General features: G+C 36.3%; 1 protein-coding gene across 7 annotated transcripts in view; it reads left to right on the top strand.

Moving 5' to 3' along the window:
* The first annotated feature begins 315 nt into the window (after window positions 1-315).
* The window catches only part of LOC105193970, a 45587-nt gene continuing 18262 nt past the window's right edge, over window positions 316-27640 (top strand). Inside the window, exons 1-2 of one of the 7 annotated variants that reach the window (XM_026136081.2) lie at window positions 316-449; window positions 2053-3394. In XM_026136081.2, the coding sequence (XP_025991866.1) occupies window positions 2256-3394 (1139 nt within the window). In that variant the 5' untranslated portion in view covers window positions 316-449; window positions 2053-2255. Of the gene's footprint in view, window positions 1224-2052; window positions 3395-16301; window positions 18488-19280; window positions 20865-27640 lie in introns of those variants that run through there. The other 6 variants (XM_026136079.2, XM_026136080.2, XM_026136082.2 and 3 more) reach the window with 6 other exon arrangements.

Genomic DNA, 27640 nt, shown 5'->3' on the forward strand with positions numbered 1-27640 from the left:
TAAAACGGTTTCGGTTCAACTATCGTAAAATTTGCGCAAGTTTAGATACAACCAATTTCTCTTACTGCGACTAATAACAATTGATAAAAGTCACTTGTTGAATCCTCTTCATATTGAAATGTGCTCTCACGTATTATTCTCAAACAAAAAGTCAGCAGAGAAAGCGAGAGAAAGAGAGAGAAAAAGTATCAGAGGGTAGCATGCGCATTGAAAGCTTTGTACAAGCCCCGCCAAAGTTTAATCAATTTTCGCGACACGGAGCATATTTCATCTTACACGATGTAACTTCCTCAAGGGACTGTACCGCGCGCGCGCGCGCGCAAGAGAGAGAGAGAGAGAGAAAGAACGCCAACTGCTTGAAGTTGTTTCTCTCGGGTGACGTCTCGAGCGCCAGTGCGCGTACCAGTATGGATAGGGTTCAGTAAGGTCACCAGCCTCGCCGGTACTCGGTTTGTATTTCTACGTGTTCTCGCGTTTCCCCGGGAGTTTTTTCACCAAGGAATCGCGGCTCGCGCGCTCCTTCGTTTCTCTCTATCTCTTTCTCTCTTTCCCTCCTTCTCTGTCTTTCTCTCTTTCCTTCTCTCGCCACGTCGCGATTCGCCGCGAATGGTCGATCGTTCGCTCGCTCCGCTGCCATTTCCGACGCGAATCTGAGCTATCGTCATAGTCTGTTTCCCACGGACGAACTCGGCCAACATCGACACGTCGCGCGAATCTCTTTCGTAGCACCGAGGCCCCAAAATTCCTCCTCTCCGAGTAGTGGTCGAGGTACGTACGAGAATCTTATCTCGCCGCATTTCCCCTCTTCTCCCCCCCCTCTCGTGTCGCGTCCCGTACCATCGACGCCGGTATCTAGGAGGTTAGGCAGGCGCGCGCGCGCGCGCGCGAGCGTATTCACCGTCCACCTACGAGACGTTGTTCCCAATCGAGGAATGAGGCTCGCACAGTGAAATCGAGTGATGAACGTCTGTGGACCGAGGCGCGCCGCGACGTTAATCCGAGATCGACGTCAGAAGTGAAATTGCGATTTGGGAAGGTACGGTCGATGTCCTATTGACCGCTAATGGGACAGAATCTGCAGGAGATTGGTCAATCGTTAAGACCTCTCTCTATATCAGACGGAGAGGCGAGACGAATTCCTCATTAGTACTCGACGGATCTTGAGAGACAAGTCACAAATTGACGTTCAGAGAGAAGCATAATTCACCGGCAGCTTCGCAAGCGTAAGTCCTTGGAAATTTCTCGTTTTCTCATGTAAATTCGTAGAAGGGGGGGAGGGGGGGAAGAAAAAAAACAGCTATCGCCGCTGTCCTTCGTCGCGGAAATGGTGACAATCTGTTTAAGACATCATTTGCGCGGAAAGATGTAGGTGAAAATTTCGATGAGATTCATGCGAGAATTTTTAACATTTAAAATCCATCAAATGTACTGCGACTGCTTCATATCGTGCGTAATTTAATGTCAGATCATGCTACGTCGTTGCGCGACTGTTACGTTCGTAATTGAATATTTTTATTTCGGGAGAGGACGGGAGGAGGAAGGAGAAATACGTATGCGATTATTGCGACTAATGTCGTACGAAATGAATAAAATTAGTGGTAAATCGTATCTTATCCGATATGTGCCTCCTAACCTCAATGCATGCTCGATAATGTAGGGATCCTTCTAGTCGGCAAAAATTATTTTCGAGATTGTTACTGAAATTTCATAATGGAGATTGGTAGTAGTAATGAGAACAGGTAGGACTGTCAATTCTTATTACATCATCTATAGATCTAAAAAGTTAAAAATCCGCATCCGAGATCTATAGGTTCAAACATGTGACCTGTCACTCTTACGAGTCTGTCACTTTCACACGGAGCCATATAACAGCTCGATATAATAATGATAATAATAATATTAATAATAATAATATTCTACTATTCTAATGTGTTTACAATAATAGTAATACCAATACATGATAATTAAGAACGGAATTATCTAAATAAAATTTTAGAAATATGCAGCTTTTATAAATAACAATTTTTAAAAATTTATTTTCTTCTCTTGTAGGAACGTGAATGCTAAAGAAATTGGAATTGGAGTAAAAATTTTGAAGAATTGATTAAGAAAATATTTTCCATTCTGTGCAAAATGGCCAAGAAGACTCGAATGGTAACAGTGTGTCTTCTGAAATATTAAGAGTTCATCACTCGTCATCCAAATTAAAATGCTATATTCTAGAAGATTTTGATTTCTGAGGGCATCTGACAACAATGGCAGAAGCTACAGAAGAAAATACTAAATCAGTAGAAAACAAGATGTTGGAGGATTCTTCGGCAGAAGATACAGCAGTTTCCTCTGATACAAAAGAGAATCATGATCAAGTAGACATCAACAAACCATCTACTTCTAAAGCATCTTCAAATATTGTTGAAAAGGAAGAAACCGAAAATACAGATTTATCTAGCTCTGAAGTGCAAAAAGATGCTTCTAAAACTGACTGCAATGGGGACTTAAAAGAGGATGCTGATCTCGACAAGTCAGTATCTTTGAAGTCAAACAACTCTGAGACTCAAGAAAGCAATTCCGAAGAACATAATTCTACAAATACAGAGCCTAGCGAAGAAGAACATCCTAGTGAACAAGTACATCCTAGTGAACAAATATGGTCTAGTGAAGAAGATAAAACCACAAAGAAAAGCCTAAACGAGATCTTCAAAATCGTTCACGAAGATTTAGCGCTAGAGATTCCCCAATCCGATAGTAAGGTTGCAATCGCAAAAGATGATGTTGGAGAGAGCAATGAAAAAGAGCAACAAACAGTAAAGAAGGAAAGTGACAGTTCGACGGACGATACGACGAGCAATTCAAATAGTATTACTCTCGTAAAAAACAAAAGGGACTCGACAAGGTCCTCCTCTCCGGTATTTCTATCAGACAGCTTCGGAATTCTTCATTCTCCGATTGCGATTGAAGAATCGGTTGAGGAACAGCTTGCTAGGAATTCTGCCTTACTAGTCGATCTCGTGGACGTACATAAGACGATCAATTCAAACAATACTACTCTCGTAAAGAACAAAAAAGACTCGACAAGGTCCTCGGAAATATCAGAGAGCTTCGGAATTGTTCATTCTCCGACAGCGATTGATGAATTGGTTGAGGAACAGCTTGCTAGAAACTCTGCCTTACCGACTGATCGCGTGGACACGCACATAGTAGAATGGGTCAAAAACACGGGAGGCAATTCCAACGATGAGGATAACATCGTCGAGGAATGCAAAGAGATATGTGAAGAAGGTACGACACAGAACGTGGCAAAGAAACGAAAGAGGCTTAGCATCACTCCACCGTTTGCATCGTCAAGAAAATCGAAGAAGATCGTTAGCAGCATCATAAAGAGGAGTATTAAATGGTGAGTACCATATGTTTAATTAATTATTCATTGTTAACCTGATCGAAATGGGGAAAATAGAAGATGACGAAATATTACTGAAACATTATCTTAATTATCATACTTGACATCGTCTTTATTTTATGTTAAATTGATATTCAACATTTCTTAGCGTCAAAATAATACAGTTTATAGATAAATGAACAAATAATACAAAAATAATATAATTTTAAAACAAATTCTATGATAAATGAATAAAGTTGATGTACTTATCAACATATTATAAATGTTGATATTTATTGAAGAAATCCAAATTAAATCACGTTCCAAAATATTACACTTTTGTGTTGAATTAACACAATAAATTTGAGTGGAATATATGTTACATGTGTGTGCAATATATGTTAAGTTTAACATCAATTTTCCAACGGTAGATAATAAAATAGAAACAATTACATGAAAATGAAGGACAAATTTGCTTGATTTTAAATATGCTTATACTTTCAAATAATCTTTAAAACTTTCGAAAAAAAATTAGTAAATTTCATGAGAAAGTCATAAACGTACAGTTAACTTAATCAAGATTTTTCATCTTCTAATACGATCTAGATGTTAAATGTAGTGATTGTGGCGCAGAGATTCCTGTATCTGCTCTCTGTTCCGAAAATCGGGATTCAAATTCAACTGATCAGAAGAAACATCTGATTTTATTCGATCGCTACGTCTTTGAAGATAATGGCAAAGTATCGAGAGTATCTTGCCAAAAGAATCCCTTTAAATTAGGCCGCTCGAAACCGGCATTTAAATTGTAGGTTGCATATATCTGTATAAATTGTAAAAAGCGCACGTTGAAGAAGAAAGGAGTCACTACGCTCTAACAAGATCAAGCTAAGAACTAGAAAGAAAAGAGAGAGAGAGAGAGAGAGAGAGAAATGTTAAATAGAAAACAAGAATTTAGGAAAAGGCAGGCATTTATGATATAAATATGGAAAAATAAGATACACACGTACGCTATCTCCGTAGATAAGCGAAGGTTGAAGAAGGAGAGGGCGCGTTGCAAAAATAGTGTCCTGTTATCGACACCACCGTTTGCTTATCGTTCCACGGTCAATATTTCGCTCCCTCTGGCTCTTTTTCTTCGCCTCTCTTTCTTCATCACGATTCTCGACGTCGTTAGCGTGCGTTTGCGCGACTGCCAGTGCGTTCGCCACTTATCCCGGCTTTATCGGCCGATAACGCCAATATCTCGACCACCATCAAACAGCGATTACAAGAAAAAGGAGCAATATTCGCTGTATTCCAGAAATATTTTCCGGTGTACAAAATTCTTGTGCCGCTGCGCATTAACGTCTCAATGGTGTCGCAATCGCGCGAATAGCTACGTAATGCAAGGTTTGGAAAAAAAGAAATCACGACTCTCATAAAATTTACTATTTTTTTTCCCGAAAATTTTGAAGATTATTCAAAAGTAAGTAAGCGTATTTAAAATCAAGTAATTTTGCCCTTTATTTTCATGCAGTTGTTTCTATGTTATCATTCACTGTTGAAAAAGTTGTGTTAAAAGTTAAATCATTTTTCTTGCGTGTAAAAAAAAATACATTTCTCAATAAGATCGTATACAATACAAAAAAATCATCTCTTTAATCAAATTTTTCTGAATTTTTAGGTATTGTATCGTACAAATAATATTAACACTAAATATATCAAATATCTTTTTGTAAAGTATTACGATTTTATTGAAAAATTGTATTTTTTTTACACACAAAAAAAAACGATTATTTATTATATTATTCTTATTTATTATATATATTATACTATAATTAATTCTTATTTATTATACTTAAAAAAATAAGTTTAAATAATATAATCACATTTAAATTAGTATTCGTGTATATTAAAAAATCAATATAAAAATTTTAAGGACCGTTTTCATTTCCTTCGCATGTAAAGAATACATCGAAGTTATTGTTGTCGCTTTTCGGCATGCCGAAACCAATGCCGATTGGTTTTCTTGCGGCGCTAACTTCATGAGCGGCTGTCATCGCGGAGATCGCGTATTCTAACTTTTGACTATGTATATTAAAGAGTTAATAGTATAATATTAAATTTGTATAAAATTAAAAGCTCCATAGCGCGCGCCTGTTTTGGCTAGTTTAACATAAATACCAGATGTGTGTTATATGCATTAAAAAATTTTAAATTTTAAATTAGAAAAATTAACTCGCAGATCGATTAGTCGTTTTAGTTCCCAGATAATTTTCTCATTTTACTAATTTTAGGATTATATATAATGGTACAATCGTACCATTATATATAATGTCTAAATGTTAAAAGAGTATACCAAACTTTTTTTAGATTTTTTCAAGTACAAAAACCCTTATAAAATACAACTAGCAATCCAGTTGGTCTGACTAAACAGTGAAAAACAGATTAGTTTGCGGTGAGTTAAATTACATTATATAAATTTGAGTTTACTTATAGAAGGGAAAGGTTCTATTATAACCTGCGTCCAAATACGATAAATGATAATTGTTGAGGAAGTCAAGAAATTTTCGGCAACATCAATGTGCTTACGTTTTTAGTTACGATCATTTTTGTTTAGTTTGTTAGTAATAATAAAAGAAGTAAAAAATAAAAAATATCTGAAGTTATCGTATCTAATCCATGTAATTCTAATCCATGTGGTTTTTTATTTTAAGTTATTTCTACTCAAAATTAACAAACTGAGAAGAAGATTAAAATTGCAATAATTCTGAAAGAAAAAAAAATATAATTCTGCTATGTAGTAAATTTTTTTTATTGGTATCGTTGACTTGTTCGCTGGAGAACATTTATTTCTGAACGTAAATCGTGACTTGCGTTTTTTTTCTTAAAATACTCGTATTTGGTACAGGCAGGAGATATCTTTCAAGCAGGCAGAAAAATAAATAATTTTGTCAGTTATCGTAAGCATAATATCAATGATTCGATGACACGAAGGTTAAACGGCGACAATATACTGTTGATGACGCCAGGCGTAAACTCGCAGTTGAATAGTATGCGTCCATAATGATGTTATCAAGACGCTATCAAAACGCTACCTCGATCTCTGCGAGTACATTTCGATATATTGGCAAAAAAATAAGTGGCATTACGAATGAGTCAGTGAAAAGTTCGAGCGTGCGCAATAAACAATTTCCGGGATTAAACTTATCTGATTTCCTCTATAATTATACATTTTTGTTGCAACATAAATATATGTTGCAACAAAAACGATGGTTTACGATAAAACATTTATTTTATGATTCTATATCGTATGCTCGAGTCATAATTGTGCCAGTTGGTACTGGCTTACCGGTTAGTCATTTTCCCATTATACTAATGCAGAAACCAACAACTCAATAGTTCAGCGCCATGACGCATTACGTACAAATTTCCGTTTTACGCTTTTGCATTCTTGTGTTCTCACTATCGTCACTGAATAAATAATTCTCTAGAAACATACGAATATTTATTATCTGTTAGAATTATTTACTCCTGTTGCTTAAATATAACTAATCTACAATGATTCATTGATCAAATATTTCGAAAGTTTTAGAAAATTATTTAAAAAGAAAACATTTTAATCTAAATATATAAAGCACATTTTTCTGATATAAAAACTAATTTTTTTTAAATATGTCTACTTTTTTCTCCTTTTTCTTATCTATTAAAACGTCTAGTAGAGTTTTTATATGGATAATATAATATTTTATCAGCTTCGTAGATAACTTTGTACTGTTATCCAAGTTAGTTTCTAGAAGAGTTACCATATCGGATACACGATTTATTTTTCGATCGATGGATCGACGTGCTATGAGGGTTTTTCCAAGTGGCCCTCGATGTGCCGCGTAGCCAAGACTCGGGATAATTATAATACGCGATCGACCAATATATGCGCGCGCGTGTTTCACGGGAAGGCTATCCAGTTTCCATGGTCCCAGGCCAAGGCTGGTCTCACCCCGTAGCAGCGACGGCAGCAGCGGCAACAGCAGCAGCAGCAGCAGCAGCCGCCGCTGCCGCTGCCGCTGCCGCCGCCGCCGGATGAAAGTGGAGCGGCCGCGACGACGCAAGAGGGGCGTTAATCCCCACGAACGGTACCATAGAAACGGTACCGCTAGGGTCGTTACGTGCAGTCACCGCTTGTCGGAGACCAACCACTCCGGTACCGACTGGAAGGGCTCGATCCATCCAGCCCTTCGACTCGATTATTCCAGTCTCATGGCCCTCTATCTATGCTCGACCTACGCGCGTCTTGGATTTCTGCGTTCATTGATATTTAATATTTTCCCATCGATGCTTCTTAAACAGCAGCATCTCGCTCTTCATCAATGAGAATGGAAAATATTAATTTTATTAATTTAACTTGTGTTTAAGAGAATTCAATTTGATCTTAGTTTATTAACGGATCCAGAATGCACACATTCTGATCTGATAACAAAGAGTAGAATCCACAATCGAATTCAATGACTCAACGTGTTCCTACTTGTGCGTATCTCGATGGAACTTCCGGCAGTCTTTGGAATCAAGTCGTTGATACAAACCATATATCGTGACTTTTAGCATGATTATTTTGTGTTCATAGCATTCAACCATACGTGTATTCTGTAACTTTAATTGTGTAAAATACACAATTAAAAAATGATGTAACAGTGTTGTGGACACTCGAAGCATCGTGTATTATATATAATTAAGGTGGTTGAATGCGTGTGTGTCGCCAGCGCCCTTGGGCATACGTAGAGACCTTGAACATCGGAAACTATTGCGTGTCAGGAACCTTCAAACGTGAAGGCCTTGAAGAAAAGCGAAAATTCCTTGTTCCCAGTCCCTCCGGCGAAGGACGCAGAAGGCGAGGGACGCACCAGATGGTTGAATGGTCGATGATGAGAGCCCCGTTGACCGCGCGCGCGCACACCGAGTATTTTATGTGCGTGCGTCAGCCTTTCACATGAACGCACGCACACGAAAACAGGCCTATCCTTCTCTTTGTTGCGCTATATTCACAAGGGTATTCGAAATGGTACCAAAATGGCGGATACCTTCGGATCTTGTAGACTTCTCAAGTCTCACTCGCTTTCTCTCGTTACGAGAAAAACTTCTCGGTATCCTCGTGGTTACCTCGACCTCGCTTCCTCGCTGGAAGAGTTTTGTGCAAATCTAAACCGAATTACTCCGTATTAAAAAGTTAGAAAGAGATTCGATGTATCTGTCCGGAACGTTAAATTGTGCATCATTGATTAAATATTGTTTAAGAGTTTAAGAGTATTTGTTGAATGACGTGGATTTTTACTTTTTTCAAGATTCGTAAATTGACGCGTACATATATCAAAAGAGAAACACAGAATTTATAGATATAGTATTTTGTTACGTTTTTCACAGAATACAAAATATACGATTGAACTATAAAATATTGCCAATATAAAAAATGGAACCGAAAAGACGCTTTTTTGAGAAATAAAATTTTTCTTTTACAAAGATGCTTTTGTGAAGCATTTAATGTTTATATTTGAAATATAGAACGATTAAACTGGAAATGTAGAACAGTTAAAATCTTAAAACTTTTTATTTGTCATTCTATATTGTAACATGTTTTCTTGATATGTTTTTATTTTTGAGCATTAGGATCCATAGGCGTGGACTTCAAGTAATCCCAAAAAAGAGAGATGTTTGGAGCTTATGTAATACATCATTTTATGGAAACTTGTCTTACATCATTTTGGTGGTTCTGTAACTCAATCAATTGAACAAATTCTGGCAGTCATTAAAATCAAAGTAATTAATAAATTGTTTAAAACGAACCAGACTCGCATTCGAATTCTTTTCTTCATTTTTATTAGATTTTAGATTCGCTTGTTTTAGACTTCTTCGCATTATCGTTGTCGAGTTACGAAACGTCGTAAGTTTTGAATGACGATTAATCGCGCGAAGATCCAGTGACATCTACGCAGCGTGTCTTCTTCGTCTTTCGAACTCCGGTATCCTGGTAACGCCGGAGTGACGTCATTCAGCGTGTGTGATCCAAACCAAAGACCCCGGCGGCTGGTAACCGTTCGTTACCATCGCGTACTGCCAAAGCCGCCATCACTATCACCATCACCAACATCGCCACCCACCGTCACGACCAGCATCGCCGCCACCCTTGGATCAAGCCACCCTCCAGTCCCTCTCCTATCTCTCTCTCTCTCTCTCTCGTTCGCCCCCTCCGGCGATCCCCTTCGCAATTTCGTCGCCCTCTGAACGGACTCTGACCCCTCTCGCGCCGCCGCAGCCGCCGCGGCCGCCGCTATAACGAGAGTCAGATAGAGCAGGTTCCCGAAGCGAAGCGAGACTATAGCGAACGCGTACAAAATGTTAGGTATTCTCGAAATCTTTGATATTCTTCATTCTTCGATCGATTGTTGAATCGACATCGCGAATAAATGCGAACTGTAATATATTGTTTAGATAATCATCACACTTGCATCTCATTGAACATAATTTTGTAATTGATCATCTCGTTAAGATGGAAAATAAGTACAAAAGTTATTATTAATTATTAATTATTAAAAAAGTTAATAACGACTGTCCCGCTTATCGCTAAAATTCTTATGACATTATATATTTGACTTTATTAATAAAATTGAATGTCAGAAAATTCAGAATCGAAAGTGAACGTCAGCTGGAAGTTCCTCGAGTTAGCTGGAAGATTTATATCAACACCGTTTGCATAATTTCTTGTATTAGAGCTTCATGTTACTGCATTTTATGCGTTTATGAAACAGGAAGGAATACGCGGAGTCTGTTACTCGTCAAACCCGAATGTGAAACCAGATTTTCTCCTTAGCGGTTCCCAGTTTAAATAGCTCTCATCAGAAATCCAACGGAGTGTTCGCAGATTTTTCGAACGGCATTTTGTTATAGGGACCAAACAGCATAGGAGACTGTCGATTCTTCTGGTATCCAGTATCAGTGCAAACACGTAGATGCGACACAAAGCTGGTGCTTTATCTGAACATCACATTTCGTTTCTCTTCTTCGTGCATTTAAATCGAAATTTTAAGTCTCCACTGACATTGTCACTTTAATTTATAGCTGCATTTTAAACGATAAACGGATCTAATTACAATGAAAATAACATTTCATATACTTTCATGTTCTAACAGAAATATATCACTGTCGAATATTCATTTGTTTTCTCAATTATATATTTAGAAATATCTACAAAGTTACGATATACGTTTTACTGTGCATAGCACATAGCAACACAAAGAACTGTGGCACGAGCCACTGTTTGCCGCCAGCATTGGTGATCTCAGAGACCATCACGTGTTCCACCCTTATCGTTACGTAAATAATCCAGAGTTAAACTAGGCTTTCGAGAGCACACATATCGGTTGATATACGAACTATCTACAAAGAGCCTATAATCTATATCGTTGGAATAGACTTAAATCACTAAATGGATTTTTTTTCCATCATGCGAGCAACAGGTCGAACATCGACGTTGCGTCGTATCGTTACGATGTGGGCGGAAAGAGAGTTTAGTTCAAAACCAGTTCGAAAGAACCAAACAGATTAACCTATTCGACCTGAATCGTGAATGAGCGATCCCTAGATCGGCTAGATCACAGAAGCGTAGCCTGGAAGAGGCCGCTCGTGGAAGTCTTCCCTGGAGACTCGAGCGCGCGACTTGGCAGGTTTGGCAGGCAGACAGAGTGGGCGCGCAGGCAAAGGGAGAGACTGGCTTGGACTTTGGTCGGGGTGGTGGGTATTGATCCCGGCGGTAGCAGCGGGGTGACCGGGACCCCACCTCAAGGATGAAGGGTGTTTCCCCTCTCCGCTCTCGACCGCGCGGGCTTCGTTCTATCTCTCTTTATCTACCTCTCCCTCTCGTACTCTTTCGCTGACGACGATAAGAGGAAGAGCAGGCGAGAAGAGAAAGAGAAGTAGGGAGCAGAGGAACCACGTGAGTGGTGTGTTTTCTCTCGAGAGAAAGAGAGAGAAAGAGAAGGGTGAACCACCTAACGCATCCGTGTGTACCAAAGATATCATTCTTCTTTTGTTCATAATGAGCGGTCCAATAAAGCTTTCAAAAAAGTCTCGATATCTTGAAAATTTTTGTATTTACTTTTTGAAAAACTAAGAGGTGTCTGAAATTAAGGCTTAGGGTTTAATTTCTTAACATGAAAGACTACTTTTTACAATAAACATTTCAAAAGTGCATTTCTATTTTTTTATTTCTTTTTTATTAATTTTCAATCATTTTTAAGCTATCGAAGAAAGAAAAACCGCTTTTTTATGAATATTTTTTAAAAATTTCACTTGTGATTTACACAAGCATAGAAATTATTATTTTTTTTTTAATTGCTGTTTATTTGCCTGTTATCAGTCGAAAAAGACGTCAAAAAAATAAAAATAAAGAAAATATTCATAGATTCTTATTTAGAAGATATTTTTAGTAAATAAAAAAAGTTTGTTAGTCAAGATGATAACAGTCCCTGAAGGATTAAATCCTTTTTGTATGTTCGTGTGTGGTTTGTTGGTTCATACTGATCGTCTGATATGCACGTCAAATATTACATTCGTATTAAAATGATTTAATTTGAATGCAAATAATGGGCCATATTAAAGCGTAACGATATGTAATGTAAAAGAACGTATTGAATCCAAATTATGATTTTAGTATTAATGATTTTCCAGATCTTGAGTTTATACAAAAAGATTTTTTAAATTGATAAATGATGACTTTAGAACATTTTAAAACCTTTCTGTTTCTTCATGTTATCTGAATAAGTTTGAGGTTATTCAGATTTACAAGTTATTCAGATGTACGTTCAAGATTGATATTTTCTTATTTATTATATACAAATATTAATTAAATATTTTATAGATTTTTCTATTCTTGAAAATTTGAGCGGACTCGAAGACCCTAAGTATTCGTAATAACGCAAATAGAGAAACGCCTTATACGTCAAACAAGGCAGTATTTTGTTTTCTTCTGTTAAAATCTCTCAAATTCCTAAAAGATTTTTATCTCTTCTAATTCTAGTAATCTTATATAAAAGGAAGCAAAGAAAAGAAAAAAGTTTAATATATTAATTTTATATATTTATATTTTTTTTTTCGTGCAGAAAAGCGATCTTGTATATCTTGTATATCTAAAATTAGGACATAAGACGTTAAACAAGTCGTTAAGACGTCTTATATCTTGATTTTGGACATGCGTGTTGTCCAGGGATGTTTTTTACAAGATAAATATGCGTTCGTGAAAAGAAAAAAGAATTCTCTCTCTCTCTCTCTCTCAAGCCAGACACTCGTCCTTGCAAAATTCAGTATGATGCAATAAAGATGGCGTTGATGCAGTCACATCTGCATATTTTCACTGCAGGTGCACGAACTGTTGTCGAAGTAGATTCGATATTAACTACAAGAATAATTTTTCACGCGATAAACACGCGACACAGCGCACGCGTTTAAGTTAAATGCATATCGATGTAAATTATCAACGAGGAACCATAGATAATCGCTTGCTATAACGTGAAATATTTTAATTCTCACTTGATCGTTATAGTTAATCGCCTTAGCACGTGAAGTTGTCGTGCGAGCGTCGCGTCGCGGAAAGGATGAGAGGAGGATGTATCGCGTTGGTCGACGCTTCGACCCACGGTCGATCTTTTACTCCCCCTCGACGAGAGAACGTGTCTCGTCTCTCTGCTTCGCCTTTCTCGTTGCTATCCGGGCGTGATGTCAACAAACGCGGTCTGAGAAATGATACGATACTCTCACTTCTCTCTTTCATTTAAAAAAATAATTAAATTTAGAATTTTGCAATTTATTATAAATATAACCAGACGTAAGAGCAATGTCCTCCTCTTGGTGACTTGCAAAGATAAACTGATACATTTTAAATAAATTCAATTTTACAATCCGATTCGACCGTTTGTATCATGCCTCACTTTACTAATCGTCTGAATTCGTCAAACAGTAATCTATAATAAATCATGCGCGAAGTATTTATTCGCGCGTGTGAAATATTATTTGAGAAAAATGATGGGCAAAAGACGAAATTTTCTCAATATACAGCGATGCCCCCTCTGTCTGCCTGTCTGCTTGCTTGCCTGCCTGCTGCCTCTGCAAGGTATCGTTTTCCGCGGAGACTCTTCTTCGACCTGCCCCACTTCATCTTCGTTCGCAGCTGCGCATCATATCCTTCGTCGTTCTCCAGGCGCGCGTTTGGTGGTCACGGGGCCGACGACGCTGTTTCCCTCCTGCGCCCTGCGCCAGCTGTGCGCCGCGGCGGCGGCGGCGGCGGTGGTGGTAGCGACAGCAAGCCGAGTCGAACAGCCACGGATACGAGAGAGCTATGGGAGGGCGAAGGTGCCCGGGTGTCGACTGTGAGAGAGTAAGAGAGAGAGAGAGAGAGAGAAAGATACATGAGCGAATCGAGCTCCCTTCTCTCTCTATCTCTCTCTCTCTTTCTCTTCCTCCCTCCCTTTCCGTTTCTCTTTCTCTCTGTGGCTGCATACTCCGGCGGAAAGGGCCATGGTGAGAACCGAATCCAGTGAGAACAAGGCACAGACCTCTGGATATTTGCGGAACCAGGTATCCGAAGGAACTCTCACGACGCTGATTTGGTCTGTTGGTATTCCACGGAAGCCGAATGACTCAAATTATTCGGATATCGGGGTATGGATACTGAGACTACAGATACAGGGAAAGCTTCTTATCTAGGCTCGCCGTCAATCTTGTTAGATAAAGAGCGTTTGAGTCTCGATATGTTGCGAGCCACGAAACTCCGATTAATACAGTATAAACTATCTCTTTTCATCGTAGATTACAACGACGTAATTCAGTTTTTGTAAAACTGTTCAACGTCAACATCTGTTTCTCGAAGGGCAAATAATTTTCCCTGAAGAAGCTTAAATTTCTTAACCAGTTCTGAAATAAATAATTCATAACTTTAATACGGATTAATGTCCGAGAGAAATGTCACGATTAAAGTGCTCTTCGAAAAAACTTCGTAGCAAGAGCCTGAAGCTCGTGTCGAGATCCGCGCGGTCGAGTGAAGGCCGGAGAGACTCATGTGTAGTGAGAAGCGAGAAGCAAAACTACCGGAAATCGGTCTGTCCTTATTTAAGCACCGCTTGGTGAACCACAGTGAAGTCAGGCAAGCCTCCTCTTTACCCGCTTCTTCTTTGCTCCTTTCGATAACTTCTTCCCTTCGCTCGATCAGAAGACCCACGCGAGTGATCAAGAGTAGGAAAGTAGAAGAGAAGGGAAAAGAAGAGAAGGAGGATGGGTCGCAAAAACGCTCTTGATGGAGCCTCCGCGTAGGCTTCTCCAAATCATGCTTTACTCGAGAAAAACCTGATACCAATGCGAACGTTTTTGGAAAAATAAAATTTGAATTGATATTTAATTATGTGTTTTATGCATACACACACATACACACACACACACACACACACACACACACACACACACACACACACACACACACACACATACACACACACATATATATCATTATTCAAACAACGATAAAAATTGAATAACTTTCTTAAAAAATATGCATTTAATAATAATTCCCTGGAAAAATACCTGTCGTAATCATTTTAACTAAAACATTGTTTATCATAAATTTTGTACATATATACTTTTTCAGGTACTTTTCTGAGGAATTGTAATTAAGTAGATATCTTTTCGAGGGAATCATTGTTTTATTTTTTTGTTATTTGAATGATAAAATCTAATGAAATTTCAATTATAAAAATCAAGCTCTAGCACACAATCATTTTACACAGTCAATAATTTATAATTTTTTTTTTTTTAATGAAATAATTGAAGTATATGTTATCAACAAAGCAACCCCCTGTATTGAAAATAACCCCCTGATATTGAAACAACTATTTTTGATTGATTCTAAGACTTTCCTACTTCTTGTATACGATCTGTAATAAGTTAATTATTTCCTTTTATAATTCCAAAATTAAGATTCGGACAAAGTTATCAAAAGAAAAAGTCAGAATTTAACTGAAATGTCTTTTCAAAAGTAACATGTTCTGAATCTTTCTGTATAACTCTTTGTTGGCAGAAATTAAACAAATTAAACAATTTTTATTTTTTTTTTTTCCATGCAAGTTGTAACACAAGGAATTCAATATAACACCGTTTAGCACACTAATCTGCTGTAAAATTGAAAACTCGATCGCGTAAAAAAAATGCGAATAGAAACTGATGCGTTAAAAGATTATCAATTTCACGAGATATTAATTTGCTCGGTGAAACTGATTGTATATTATCGTAATTAATTCTGTTTGTCGATAGAGTTTTAGATATAATCAAATTTTTCTCTTTTTTTTGTGTTGCACAAAATATTACAGATACCATGATTGATGACAATGGCAGAAACGATTCGCGGTTTATGGCGTAATAGGATTCCATGCAAATAGAATCAATGTTCTCGGCAGGTCACTCTGGCGGCGAGAGATTTTAACGCTATCGAAATAGGTTCAGGAGTTCGTACGCCCGATATCTTCTGAATTATTAAACCCCATGCCATCTTAGATAATATAAGACATGAAGTTATCAATATATAACACAAAATACAATTTTAATTGTTAAAGGCGAAAAAGATATAATACAGTCGAAGTAAAATCGTAATGCTGAAATAATATTTCAGCATTAACAAGAGGACTGACAGAAGTGTCCATGTCCGATTTTGCTAAGCCTTTAATATGTTATAGTATAGATCAAAATAAGGGACACGTAATTTTTTTACACATGCCCGTTCTCACTTTTAGGGGATAAAACACTACTTTGAAGAAAATCGGTCTTTTTTTCTTTCGAAACGTATATTGTCGAAACTATAAGAAATACAGAAAATGTTATGAATAAAAGTTAGATGAAATTTAAAATTAAAAAAAAAAAAAAAAAATTTTATTACTGTTGTAAAGTACTTTTCAAGCCATTCAACTTTGATGGCTACTTCAACATATAATTCACAAGTGAAATAGACATTCATAATTTTACTCTTTCCGGAACTAGAATAGTGAGTGTTACATTGTAATTGACTCGGAGATGTTATTTTTGACATATCAAACATAAAATCTCGATACATTACTTATCGAGAGCAATAAAATGATTAAATCTTTAGTCTTCGACACGACGGTTACTATATCGGCAACGACATCTTCATCTTTCTCACTCGGTACCACTATATACTCGTATTACGAATAATCGGCGAGAGTGCATTACCAAAGGAACGGCGCGTAACTCAGCACGCCCCGCGAGGGAGAGAACTTGAGGTCGCTCAGACGAATAGAGCAACGCGCGACGAGATAATATTGTGCTTCGAAAGGAAAAAAGAAGACGGTCTCTTAAACATGCTCTGAAAAGACATTTCTATTGAGAGCAACTAATGGGCATATTAAGTACAAGAAGCAATACCTGCACAAGACGAGATTATGAGGATAATTTGAAGTAATTGAGAATTTAGGTAAAAGAGATGGAAAAAATGAATTTATATAATACAAATGTAATAAAGTTGAAACAATAAAAATAAAATCCGTCTTGCTTTCTTTATATAAATATAGAGGTTAAATTTAAATAACCGGTGTCAGAATTTTATTTAAATCTCAACGACAATATATTTCAACTATAATAACAGTTATCGAAAAAGATGCAATATGCAAATAGCATATATAAATCGTTTAAATGACGAGACAATGATGCACAAACATTGACAGTGGAGATATTCTCAGATATAGAAAAGCATTCTGTTACATACTTTTGCGAACGAGACAAAAGAAGTGTAGCATAAAAAAAGGAAAAAATGTTTATTTAATAATGATATATTGTAAATACTACCAAAAATATAACAAGAAGAGTAGATAATAGCTTAATTATCAGTATGTTTAAAAATAGAAATTTCAGTTTGATTTTTACATTTTTCGAAAGCTCGAAGAAAATATATTTGTTATCACCCCATCACAAAGCGATAAAACTAGAACAAGAGAACAACATAAAAATAATACAATAAAAATAATATCATAAAAAGATAGACTATGGACCGAGATCAAAAGAAACAATAGTGACTTAAGTCACTAATATTGATACCGTCATAGCGATACTATTTATCACATCAGGGAGTTTTGTTCTCCACGCTCTTATAAATGCTAAAAATTAAGTACGCAAGTATTACAAAAGAATGGAAACAAGCGTACAAGAAGATGGTCGTTAGCGAAAAGACTATAAGAAGAAATAAACTTTAAAGTGAAAACTATAAGAGACATAAAAATATCAGCAGAGAGTGAAAGCCAGGTCGGTGATAGCGGTTGATCGCGCCGGATAAGCGCGGAAGACCGTGCAACGACGTGCGCGCCGAGGGGTGGCGAACCCCGTAGGACCCTCGGTATATGGTAGCGGTGACCTCCCGCCGCCTTTCCCCCCGCATACCCCATACTGATGCCCCCCTCGCCGACGGCCTTCGCGCGCGCGGCAGTTCCTTGCAACCCCAGGTTGCGCGGCCCCCTCCACGACATCCTCGTCATCCCTGCCCGCGACGGCAACGGTGGAGCGGATTGGTTCACCGCCTGGGTTCACGCAAGCACGGATACACGCAGCTGCCAGTAGCTGTGCCTGCCACCTCTTGCTGTAGACTGATCAGAGGCCAGTGTTCAGAAGAGTAGCGCCGCGAGCGCGGGTAAATTCGTCGTTGCTGTCACCGTTGTCGTTAACGTTGTCGTCATCGTCACGTCACGTTGCATCGCGTCGCGTCGCGTCGCGCCGTGCTTTAACTTCATCTCTTCACATGATTCCAACTACCCCTCACTTCCTTTATCCTCGTCTTCCTAATATAAACGCATTAATATATACTTCCGGTATCAACGTTCATCGCAAGAGGTGAGTCTCTCGCACTCTCTCTCTTGTTTGTTCTATCAGTCTCGTACTGTCCTTTTCCTCTTGGTCGCGTTCTCCACACGCGACGTTTCTTTCACCGATTCTCGCGTGGTGCTCAACTTTTGCCGGCCGGCCGGCTTGATCAACATCGCCATCTTGGGAACGCCTCGATAACTAAGTGTGTAGCATGAAGGTGACATCTCACGAGGACGCTGGGTACTCGATCTTCTATTCTTTTCTTCCTGCACTTACCTCATTTTACACGCGTATTGCATCTATTCACTATCTCACTTTTTTGTTATCGGTTCTATTGATAACCAACAACCAGTAGCGTAGTAAGAGGGATGGAGGGAGCAGTTTTAGCAAGGATGTCAATTTAATAGTACTTTTTTCACGCTACAAGCAAAAATTTAGAATTAAAGATTTATCTGTAATAGAAGATAAAAAGCTATAAATTATCTTAATTATTTAGGCAAAAGACAAAAAGAGCAATTAAAATGATGAAAATTTTATAGCTAACTTCTTTTTTTATTACAATAGGGATAAATTTCCGTTTATAATATTTAAAATTTTGTTGCAATAGGCAAGTACACTTGGAGAAAAAAATTTTTTAATGTAAAAATTATAATTTTCTGCAAATCTTATGCTTTGGTGCAAGCATTATTTTTTCTGTTTAAATAAAAATATTTACTTTTAAACAATCATATTATCTTAAATATATAATTTTGTATTTTTACATTTAAATCACGATTATACAAATAAGCTAATAATATTATTAAAATTAATCAAATTATTTTTTTAGATTAAACAATATTATCTTGAATGTAAAAATAGTCTAACAGTAAATATTTTCTAGAGCTATAAAAAAAATTATTTGATTATAAATTATTTCTTTATTTTATATATATATATATATATATATATATATATATATAATTTACATAAATATTTTAATTAAGAAATTTTTAACGTGACCACAAATAAATGAGCTATTAGGGATTCGAATAAATAAATTTTTTGTATAGAGTAAAAATTTTCTGTTTTAAGATATTTTTTCTCTCAAAATAAATAAACGTTTTTAATAGGTTAAAGAAGTTAATCTGATAATTAATCTAGTTTCCTATTAATAGTATAATAAAGGAGATATAAGATGTGGGGGAGGAGAAATCGCTCCGGGCACCATCTTTTCTTACTACGCCACTGCTCACATTAATTTTTAGATTCTTAGGCTATGTTCGCTTATAACGCTGAAGCAAACACAACCCTACAATTTCGAAGTTGAGAGGGAGTGAAGAGAGAGGACAAGTCTTTATGTCGAAGTGGATGCAAATAATGTGTAATATTGTTTTATTTTAGTTTTACTTTGGATTCAGTCGTTGTCTATCTCTTCTCTTTACTTTAACGTGCTATCAGGTAGGAAGCATCCCTTGCATTCTCAGGGACCATGCACCGTAGGGTACATAAACGTGATTGGTTGTGTGATCGCTCCAGTGTAACGTTGGTTCCTTGAGTGTAAGATGGTTCTCCACCGGTGTCCACTCGCTTTCGAACAGTCTACCAATTCAGTCAGACCAGGATTTCGATCAGGAATATATCGAAGAGGAATCATATATAGCCGGTATATTCATAGTCGATTCTTATTTCAAGATCGTCTTGAGTAATATCTTAAGATAGCTAATACGGCTTTCTAATTGATTAATGATATCTTCAGATGATACTTAAGATGATTTTAAATATAAACATTGACTATGAATACCGCCCTATGATCGAATTGGTAGCAGTCGTTTATCATTCATAATCGTCATGAACTAGTCTTACGTAAATCTTGGGGGCTTTGTTCATCGCCACTCGTCATCACGGTCTTCCGTTCTCCACGCTCGCGATTGTGAATCTACGTGTGCGCGCACGTGTGTGTATATGTACCACGCGGACTCAATCGGCTTACTCTGTTCTCCTGCGCCTCATAGGTAGGCAGGCCGTTTTCGACGACGATAAGAGGGAGACCGCGAAGGATGCCGCAGTGCGCGGTGGCCACGTGCCGCAACAGCCATCGTCGGACCCGCAAGCAGTCAGTGCGGTACCATCGCTTTCCACACAATCCCGAACTGCGTGAGCTATGGGTGCGTGCATGTGGTCGCGAACCCTTGACGAATGGAGAACCACCATTCAACATCAAGACTGCACGAATCTGCTCCCGACATTTTCTAGAGGAGTTTTATGAGGACGAAAGCAGGGAACAGATCATGCAAGGCAATCAGAAGAGAAACCGACTGCGCTTGGGTGCGGTACCCACGATAGACGTGCCGGTACTCGTGCAACCTTGTTTCAAATTGCTTCACGAGACGGAGAAGAAGCGATCCGCGGCACGTATTAAAATAAATATCATGGCTGTTTCTGATTTATCGGATACTCAACAATCCGGCTGTAAAAGAGCCCATGAAGATGAAGATGGTGACGATAGTAGCGATACTAAGACGATTTTACCTATTGCCAAAGAACGTACTGAACGGAAGAATAAAAAAAAATGTCTGAAATTGGATCAACAAGAATGTTTCCTATTAGCGGTTGGTCTTGTTCCTGTCGACAGTGTATGGTGAGTCATACTAATTGTTCCTCCGCCATCATTGAACAATAAGCTTAGGGTAGAAATGTATTTCCAAATTATGTCAAAATGTTATATTTTTTTGTTAATATTTTACATAATATATTTATTTAACATATTTATCTTGTGTTAAATTAACACAAAAATTTGAGCAGACTATGCGAACATGTTAAATTTAACACAAATTTCCCAACTGTGAAACATATTCTTTCAAGTCAGAAACTTCTATATCGGCTGTGTTTGGAATCGAAAACATCTATTTTTATTTTTTCACTTCAAAAACCGTTCGGTAATCAAACCACTGTGCGTCAGACGAGACATCCAAATTCGCTCATCGATATAACGAGCCTCTAATATGATACGGGTATAAGGGAGGTATTTATGCGCACGAGGGAAAGGTTGAATTCAGCGCATCTTGAAATGCGTCCACGTGGCTATTTGGTGAGAAGGATCCTTTATTTTTATTATTTTTACTTTTTGAATTTCCTCTAAGAGAAGCAGTTTGTTTTCGGTGTATTTATCCAGTCATAGCTTGATTTCTTATTTTTGCTTCTTTCTATCATAATAAAATAATATTTTTCAAATTCAATACATCATGTGAGAAGTGGCAGAAATCATAGAACTTTTTCGCTCGGCAGAAATTCTTTGAACGAAAATACCGTTGTTCTTCTAAGGAACAACAAGCTTTCCACGGATTTGCACTTGCTTTTCGTCGGATTCAGCGTGAAGGTTTAGCGTGTTCAATCGAGCGTGGAACATCATCGAGGACGATGCAAAAATTGTAATAATGTGGTTAATGTAGAAAATATATCTTGTGTATAACACAGTGAAGTATACAGAATATCTGATAATACGTATAACTACTTGTTTATAGATAGATAAATCTAATCAAATTGAAAAGTTTTTTTATTATTTGATTTTCGCAATAACTGAGAAATTAATTAAAGATCTGCGAATGAGTGTGCATCTGCGCGATTCAACGATGAATTTTAAGTGGCGCAACACACATGTTTTTGTTGATTATGTTGGGGAGATAATTATTATTATTACATTATTTTTAAACATTTATTGTTAATAAATAAATTTATATCCAATTAAAATTTAAAGTATTAGAGAATTAGACGGATATTATTTGTTACATATCATACTGTGTTTTTAATATATTTTATATATTATATATTTATTTTTTATTTATTTTTATTTTTATAATTTTTATTAGATATTAATTTATTTTACTGTAATCAATAGATCATGATTTATAGACATATAGATTTGAAATTCATATTCTACAAGAATGTAGAGCCACATATCTACATTAAAAAAAAGAATTTGAAAATAGCTACCAGATGTTCAGTAAAATAATGCTAATTAAATATTTAAATTTGATTATACTTATTAAATATTTAGAAAAGTAAAATAATCAAATTATATCAGATAACCAAAAGTTTTACTTTTCTAAATATTTAGTAAGTATAATAAAATTTATAATATAATAATTGTCAAAGTATTGAGAAAAGTAAGATTATTTTTAATTATATTAACTAAATATTTAATTGACATTATTTTATTTCACATTTGGTAGTTATTATTAAACTCTTTTCAGCAGAACTACAAGAATTCCTATAGTTGTAATCAGTCACCAAATAAAATGCTTTCGTTATCTTTGGTTCGTACTGATTTTTTAGTTCTTACATAAAAACACAACGATTTTGTCAAAGCACGCAAGAATTTTGTTGGACCAGATACAAATTTATACAAATAATTGTTGGACCATTAAAATATAATTATGTAAAATATTTACTAGAATATCAAAACTATTTGCAATATTATCTTTATGTTTGAACATCTTACGTAATTATTGCTCCAATAAAATTATTTTTAGATCCGTAACTGGTCATATTTTTAGATATTTCAACAAAACTGCTTTTTCTATGTAATTAAAGGGATCGAACGCTATATTAAATGAGAAGAGGAAAAAGAATCTTTGGTGCGCGTATCATTAGCCGAGATTTTATCGTCGACAATTTGACCTACGTGTAACCTCAGAATCGACCGTCCTCCTTTCGTTATTCTATTTCTCATGATATATTGGCGTTTCTCGTAAAACGAACTGTGTTCATTGCATGGATAAGCGGGATAAGGCAGGATGAGATAAAAGAGAAGGAGAAAGTCAAAGTGAAGAAGGGAACAACGCGACGATACTACGTGTTTTTCACGGTGTTCAAGGTCTTGAACAATCATTTTATGATCATGGTTTCATGAAGTTTCTCTATGATTTTGGGAATTTGAAATTGATACATATAATAGATATTTTTACAACATCTTTTAACCGTTTCTCGTTACTGAAGTTACAATAATTTACTTCTTTCCGGTTTTTGCTCGTCCTTGGACTAGTCACGACAATATTGCAAACGTAAAAAAAATTGATCAGAAATAAGAAAAAGTTTGTTGTAAAGATTTATCTTATTTATATGCATATTTTTTTACAAACTAAAATTAGTTAGGTCTCAAACAAAAACGAAAGAAGCCGAAGAACGATGACAAAAAATCTCATTCGGATAGTTATTGTCTTAACAACCTGGAAGAGGCCACAATTGTGTTAACTGGTATGGTTGTACCGTGGACTTTGACGTGACTGACCTAGCGATCGATGGGACGCAAAGTTGAACAGTCACATAACTCGCGGGGAATTGCGACACGCGTTTTTACGACGCATTGCGTTTGCACTCCTGTTTCATTTAACAAAACCAATATTACACTCTTTCGTCGACCTTGACGACATTAGTCGTAAGGATATTGCTCACTTTTATTTAACTAGAATATGAGATACATTGTCCGTTTTGTCGTGGGAATTGTCGTCCCTAAGACACACTGACAATGGGTATGCCCATACCTTATTTTGATCACTTAACTTTTTTTATTTTTTTATTTTTTTATTTTTTTTTTTCAGTCCTAAAACGTCAGACATTAAGGAATATAACGGTAACAAGCAAATATATCTTTATTATTACTCAATAAAAAAGTTACAATAAAAAAATTCAAATTAATTTTTTTTTTTCAAAATTTGTATCTGTCAGAAAACTTAAAATAAAAAGCTTTTTGAACAATGTTCTGAAAACTAAAAAAAAAGGGTATTTTAACATATTCTTCAATGCCAGGTAGACTAGACAACTTTTGGAATTACAATAATCTTCAAAAGAAAGATATGAGTCATATCTTAAAATATTATCGAAAACATAAAAATTGCATAGAATATTCTAGTATTACGTTTGAGTATTTGTGTTCGTTGTATTTAATTAATATACTTTTACAACTTAAAAATAAATTGAATTTCATTCTTAATAGAGCAAGTCTGGATTTAGACGGAGTTCTACTCTACCCTTTTTTTTTACTATTTTCTTGTTCTATTGAGATGGCGGAGATATGACAACGTTTCAGCTTGCAAGAGAAATTTTGGATAAGCCTATTTTTAAAAAATAGAACCGAGTAAACTGATCAATGTCCATTTTCATTATAGATCAACTTTGATTCCGTTTAATTTATTTTTTATCATTTTCTACTTCTAAAAATTAGAAAAACATAAACAGTAACTTAAACTGAGATCAAAGTTAATTTATATTGGCGAAAATGGACATAAATTGATTATATCTGACTGATTAATTCTAGAACGATATACTGACAATGAGTATGACACATTTTTTTCAAAAACTATATTTTTGTTAATAATTCTGATAAATACCTCTAAATTTCTCTTGAAAAATTTAGATAAATTTAATTTAAAAAAAAAAGTCATGATCAATTTTCACGAAAATATAAATGTAAATCAAAAGTTGGCATCTCATCTTTTGTGCACCCTTATATTTCTACTTCTGCGTACTTAATCACCAAGGCTCTTTTTGAAATGTTTAAGATTCTGTGGAAGAAAGCCAGGACTCTGTAAATCACATGAATATTTTGTAAAAATGGGTTGTTAAATGTACAGAGATTGTCGCTACGTGTTCGTCCCCGTGGCTCGAACACTTGAAACTCGTTCATGAAGATTCTTCGATTCTTCAATGCTTGAGCTAAGTACGTCGAAGTACGTTTACTGAGGGAAAAATAAACGTGTCTTTTTGTCGCTGGGTAACATGGCGGGGATATTTGCGCTTGGATCTACGCCTCGATCTAAGCTGGCAGCCGGTTGCAATCTAGCGTAACCTCGACGTGGCGAAGTGCGTTCGTGGTTCACCAAGGCGCTCGAGAGCGCGTCCTTGGCGCTCAGGGACATCTCGGGCGTGCGGGGACCGGCCGCTCCTCCGCGCGAGTGTCCGCGAATTAGGTCGAGACGACGACGACGACAACGACAACGACGGCGGCGGCGACGACAGCGATGAGAACGAGACTCGGGTTCTCTCGTAACCGATTCAATGTTCATAATAATAGCGTGACTTCGATCGCGCTTCGAGGTTTCCCTCTGCGTTCCGCGCCGTCTCTGACAGATATAAACACGTCGACAAGTGTGACATAATTCTTTTCTCTTTTTCACGTATGACGTCCCACATTGTGAAAGACATCATGCCCCGATGTCATGGTCGCGTTCATCGCTTGAATTTTTGCGAATGAAGTTTGCAAGATTGGCAAACGCGAGGTGATAACGTAGGCTGTACTTGCGAAGGATATATAATCGTTTCGATAGGATGTCCGTTGATTGGAGAACGTCTTGGTTTTTGTTCATCGTTTTCGACTTATGATTCCGAAAGGCACACGCTATTTAGAATCCTCCGGAGTACAAGAATGTACTCTTTATCTTAATTTATGCAAACTGCATCTAATACGCACGACGCGACTAGTCAAGCGGAGTCTCGACAGGGAACTGTTCCTTTCACCGAACTTTTCTAGTGACCTTGAACCTGTGACTTGACGGCAAGGTGCCAGAATGCATTGCGATTTCTTGGAATGGACAAAAATTTGTAAATTCTAAAAGAGATTTTAGACGATTTAGAGAACACGCAGGAATCGTTGAATATTCAATATATACAGGGTGTCCCACTTTTTTAAACAGAATTATACAGTTTTTTTAATCATAATATGATTCCTCTAATTATTCTGTAAAAGTATTGAGGACATTAAGGTAGCTTTCTCGAAAAATCAATTTTCAAGTTCACACTTTATTCTGGCATGTGTCGACATAGCATAAAATATTTTGTAAACTGTTTGACTTTTTGATCATTGTACCTTAATACTTTTGTACAGAATAGTAAGACAAATCAGTTGTAAAGAAAATGCATATTTGCTTTTTAAAAAAATTATAGAATTTATAATATACTACGTGCTTTAAAAGTAGATATGAATAGACAGGTAAAGTTATAGCGAGTGAAAAATATAAGACAAAGACAAGAATAAATGTAAATGTAAAAAGGTAAAAAGGCAATGTAAAAAAAATATTAAGTCATAGAATAGGCAAGGTATAGGTATAAGTACAGGTATAAGTATAGATATAGTCTAATATAGATAGTACGGTTAAGGAATGGATGGACGAGTGTTGTTAACCGTGTTGTCAACCAAGTCCACTTCTCGGCTAAATTATATGCTGAAGTGATAAACTGTATATATACTACGTACTTTTTTAAATGTTTTCTTTATATCAATTGACACTTTTATGCATATAATAGTGAGATGGATCAATTGTTCTAAAGAAAAGATTTTTCAGAAAAATATATAATTGCATATTGCAAATATTTATCACAACTGTATGTTTTCTTTACACCAATTGATTCATTTTATTAATCTGTACATAAAGTCTGTACATAGCTTCGCACCATCGACCACTCGATCGAGAGTGTGAACCAAATGTCTGAACTTGCAGTTTCTCTCGTACAGCAGGATTACTAGCCATTTTTAAGCTGTAATTGTTTAGCGAATAATTAACGTAAATTTTAAAAAGGTAAACACTCTTCTACTAAAGGTGCTTCAGTTCAATTTTTACTCAAAGACATCTTTGAATAAGAATATATTTGAGATATCCAAAATCATGAAATTTGCAATCTTCCACCGTCTAACAAAAAATTGGCTAACATTATCATACCGTCTTGAGCTTTGTACGAGCTTTGTTTTTTCACAGTACGTACTACATATTTACAGAATGTTTCCGTATCAATACGCTACCCAGTTTTATCTCACAAACTAACAGAGATAAACCTAACAGAGATAATATGAAATTAAATGATTTAAAATGAACTCTACTGTGAGCTCAGTGATCACTCAGAAAAATTATTTATTAATGGGCGGAGAGGAATATATACCTTTTTCACAGTAACATGAATATTTCGAAACAATGGAAGTTTTAGTTCTTTCCAAGTGTAACGATATACGATATAACATGTCGACTGACACTCACAAACTGTGCGCGAAAGTAAACGAACAACGTTAAGCTAAAAATGGGTCGAAATGTACAATTCGTGCAGAATTCTGCAATATGGATCAATGCAAAAGTCGGAAATTAACCAACGCCGCAGGACTGACAATGAAAAGGTAGTAATCGGCCGTAAAACTTTCAAACTTTTGTATAACTTATAAAATAATTTTATTATATCGCGTTTCATTTTGATTATAATTTTCGAATTCAGTAAGTGAATTGATTGACAAAATGTTCAGCTCAACGAATCTCCGCGTGTACCCCAAATTATCCAAAATACATATATTCCTTTTAGCCAGATTTCATTTTTAGGTAAATAGAGAGATAAATATTTTTCTTCGTTTCGAGTGCCAAATGCGCTGTCAACATTTTC

This window comes from Solenopsis invicta, chromosome 12 (genome assembly GCF_016802725.1).
Source record: "Solenopsis invicta isolate M01_SB chromosome 12, UNIL_Sinv_3.0, whole genome shotgun sequence".
NCBI classification, from domain to species: Eukaryota; Metazoa; Arthropoda; class Insecta; order Hymenoptera; family Formicidae; genus Solenopsis; species Solenopsis invicta.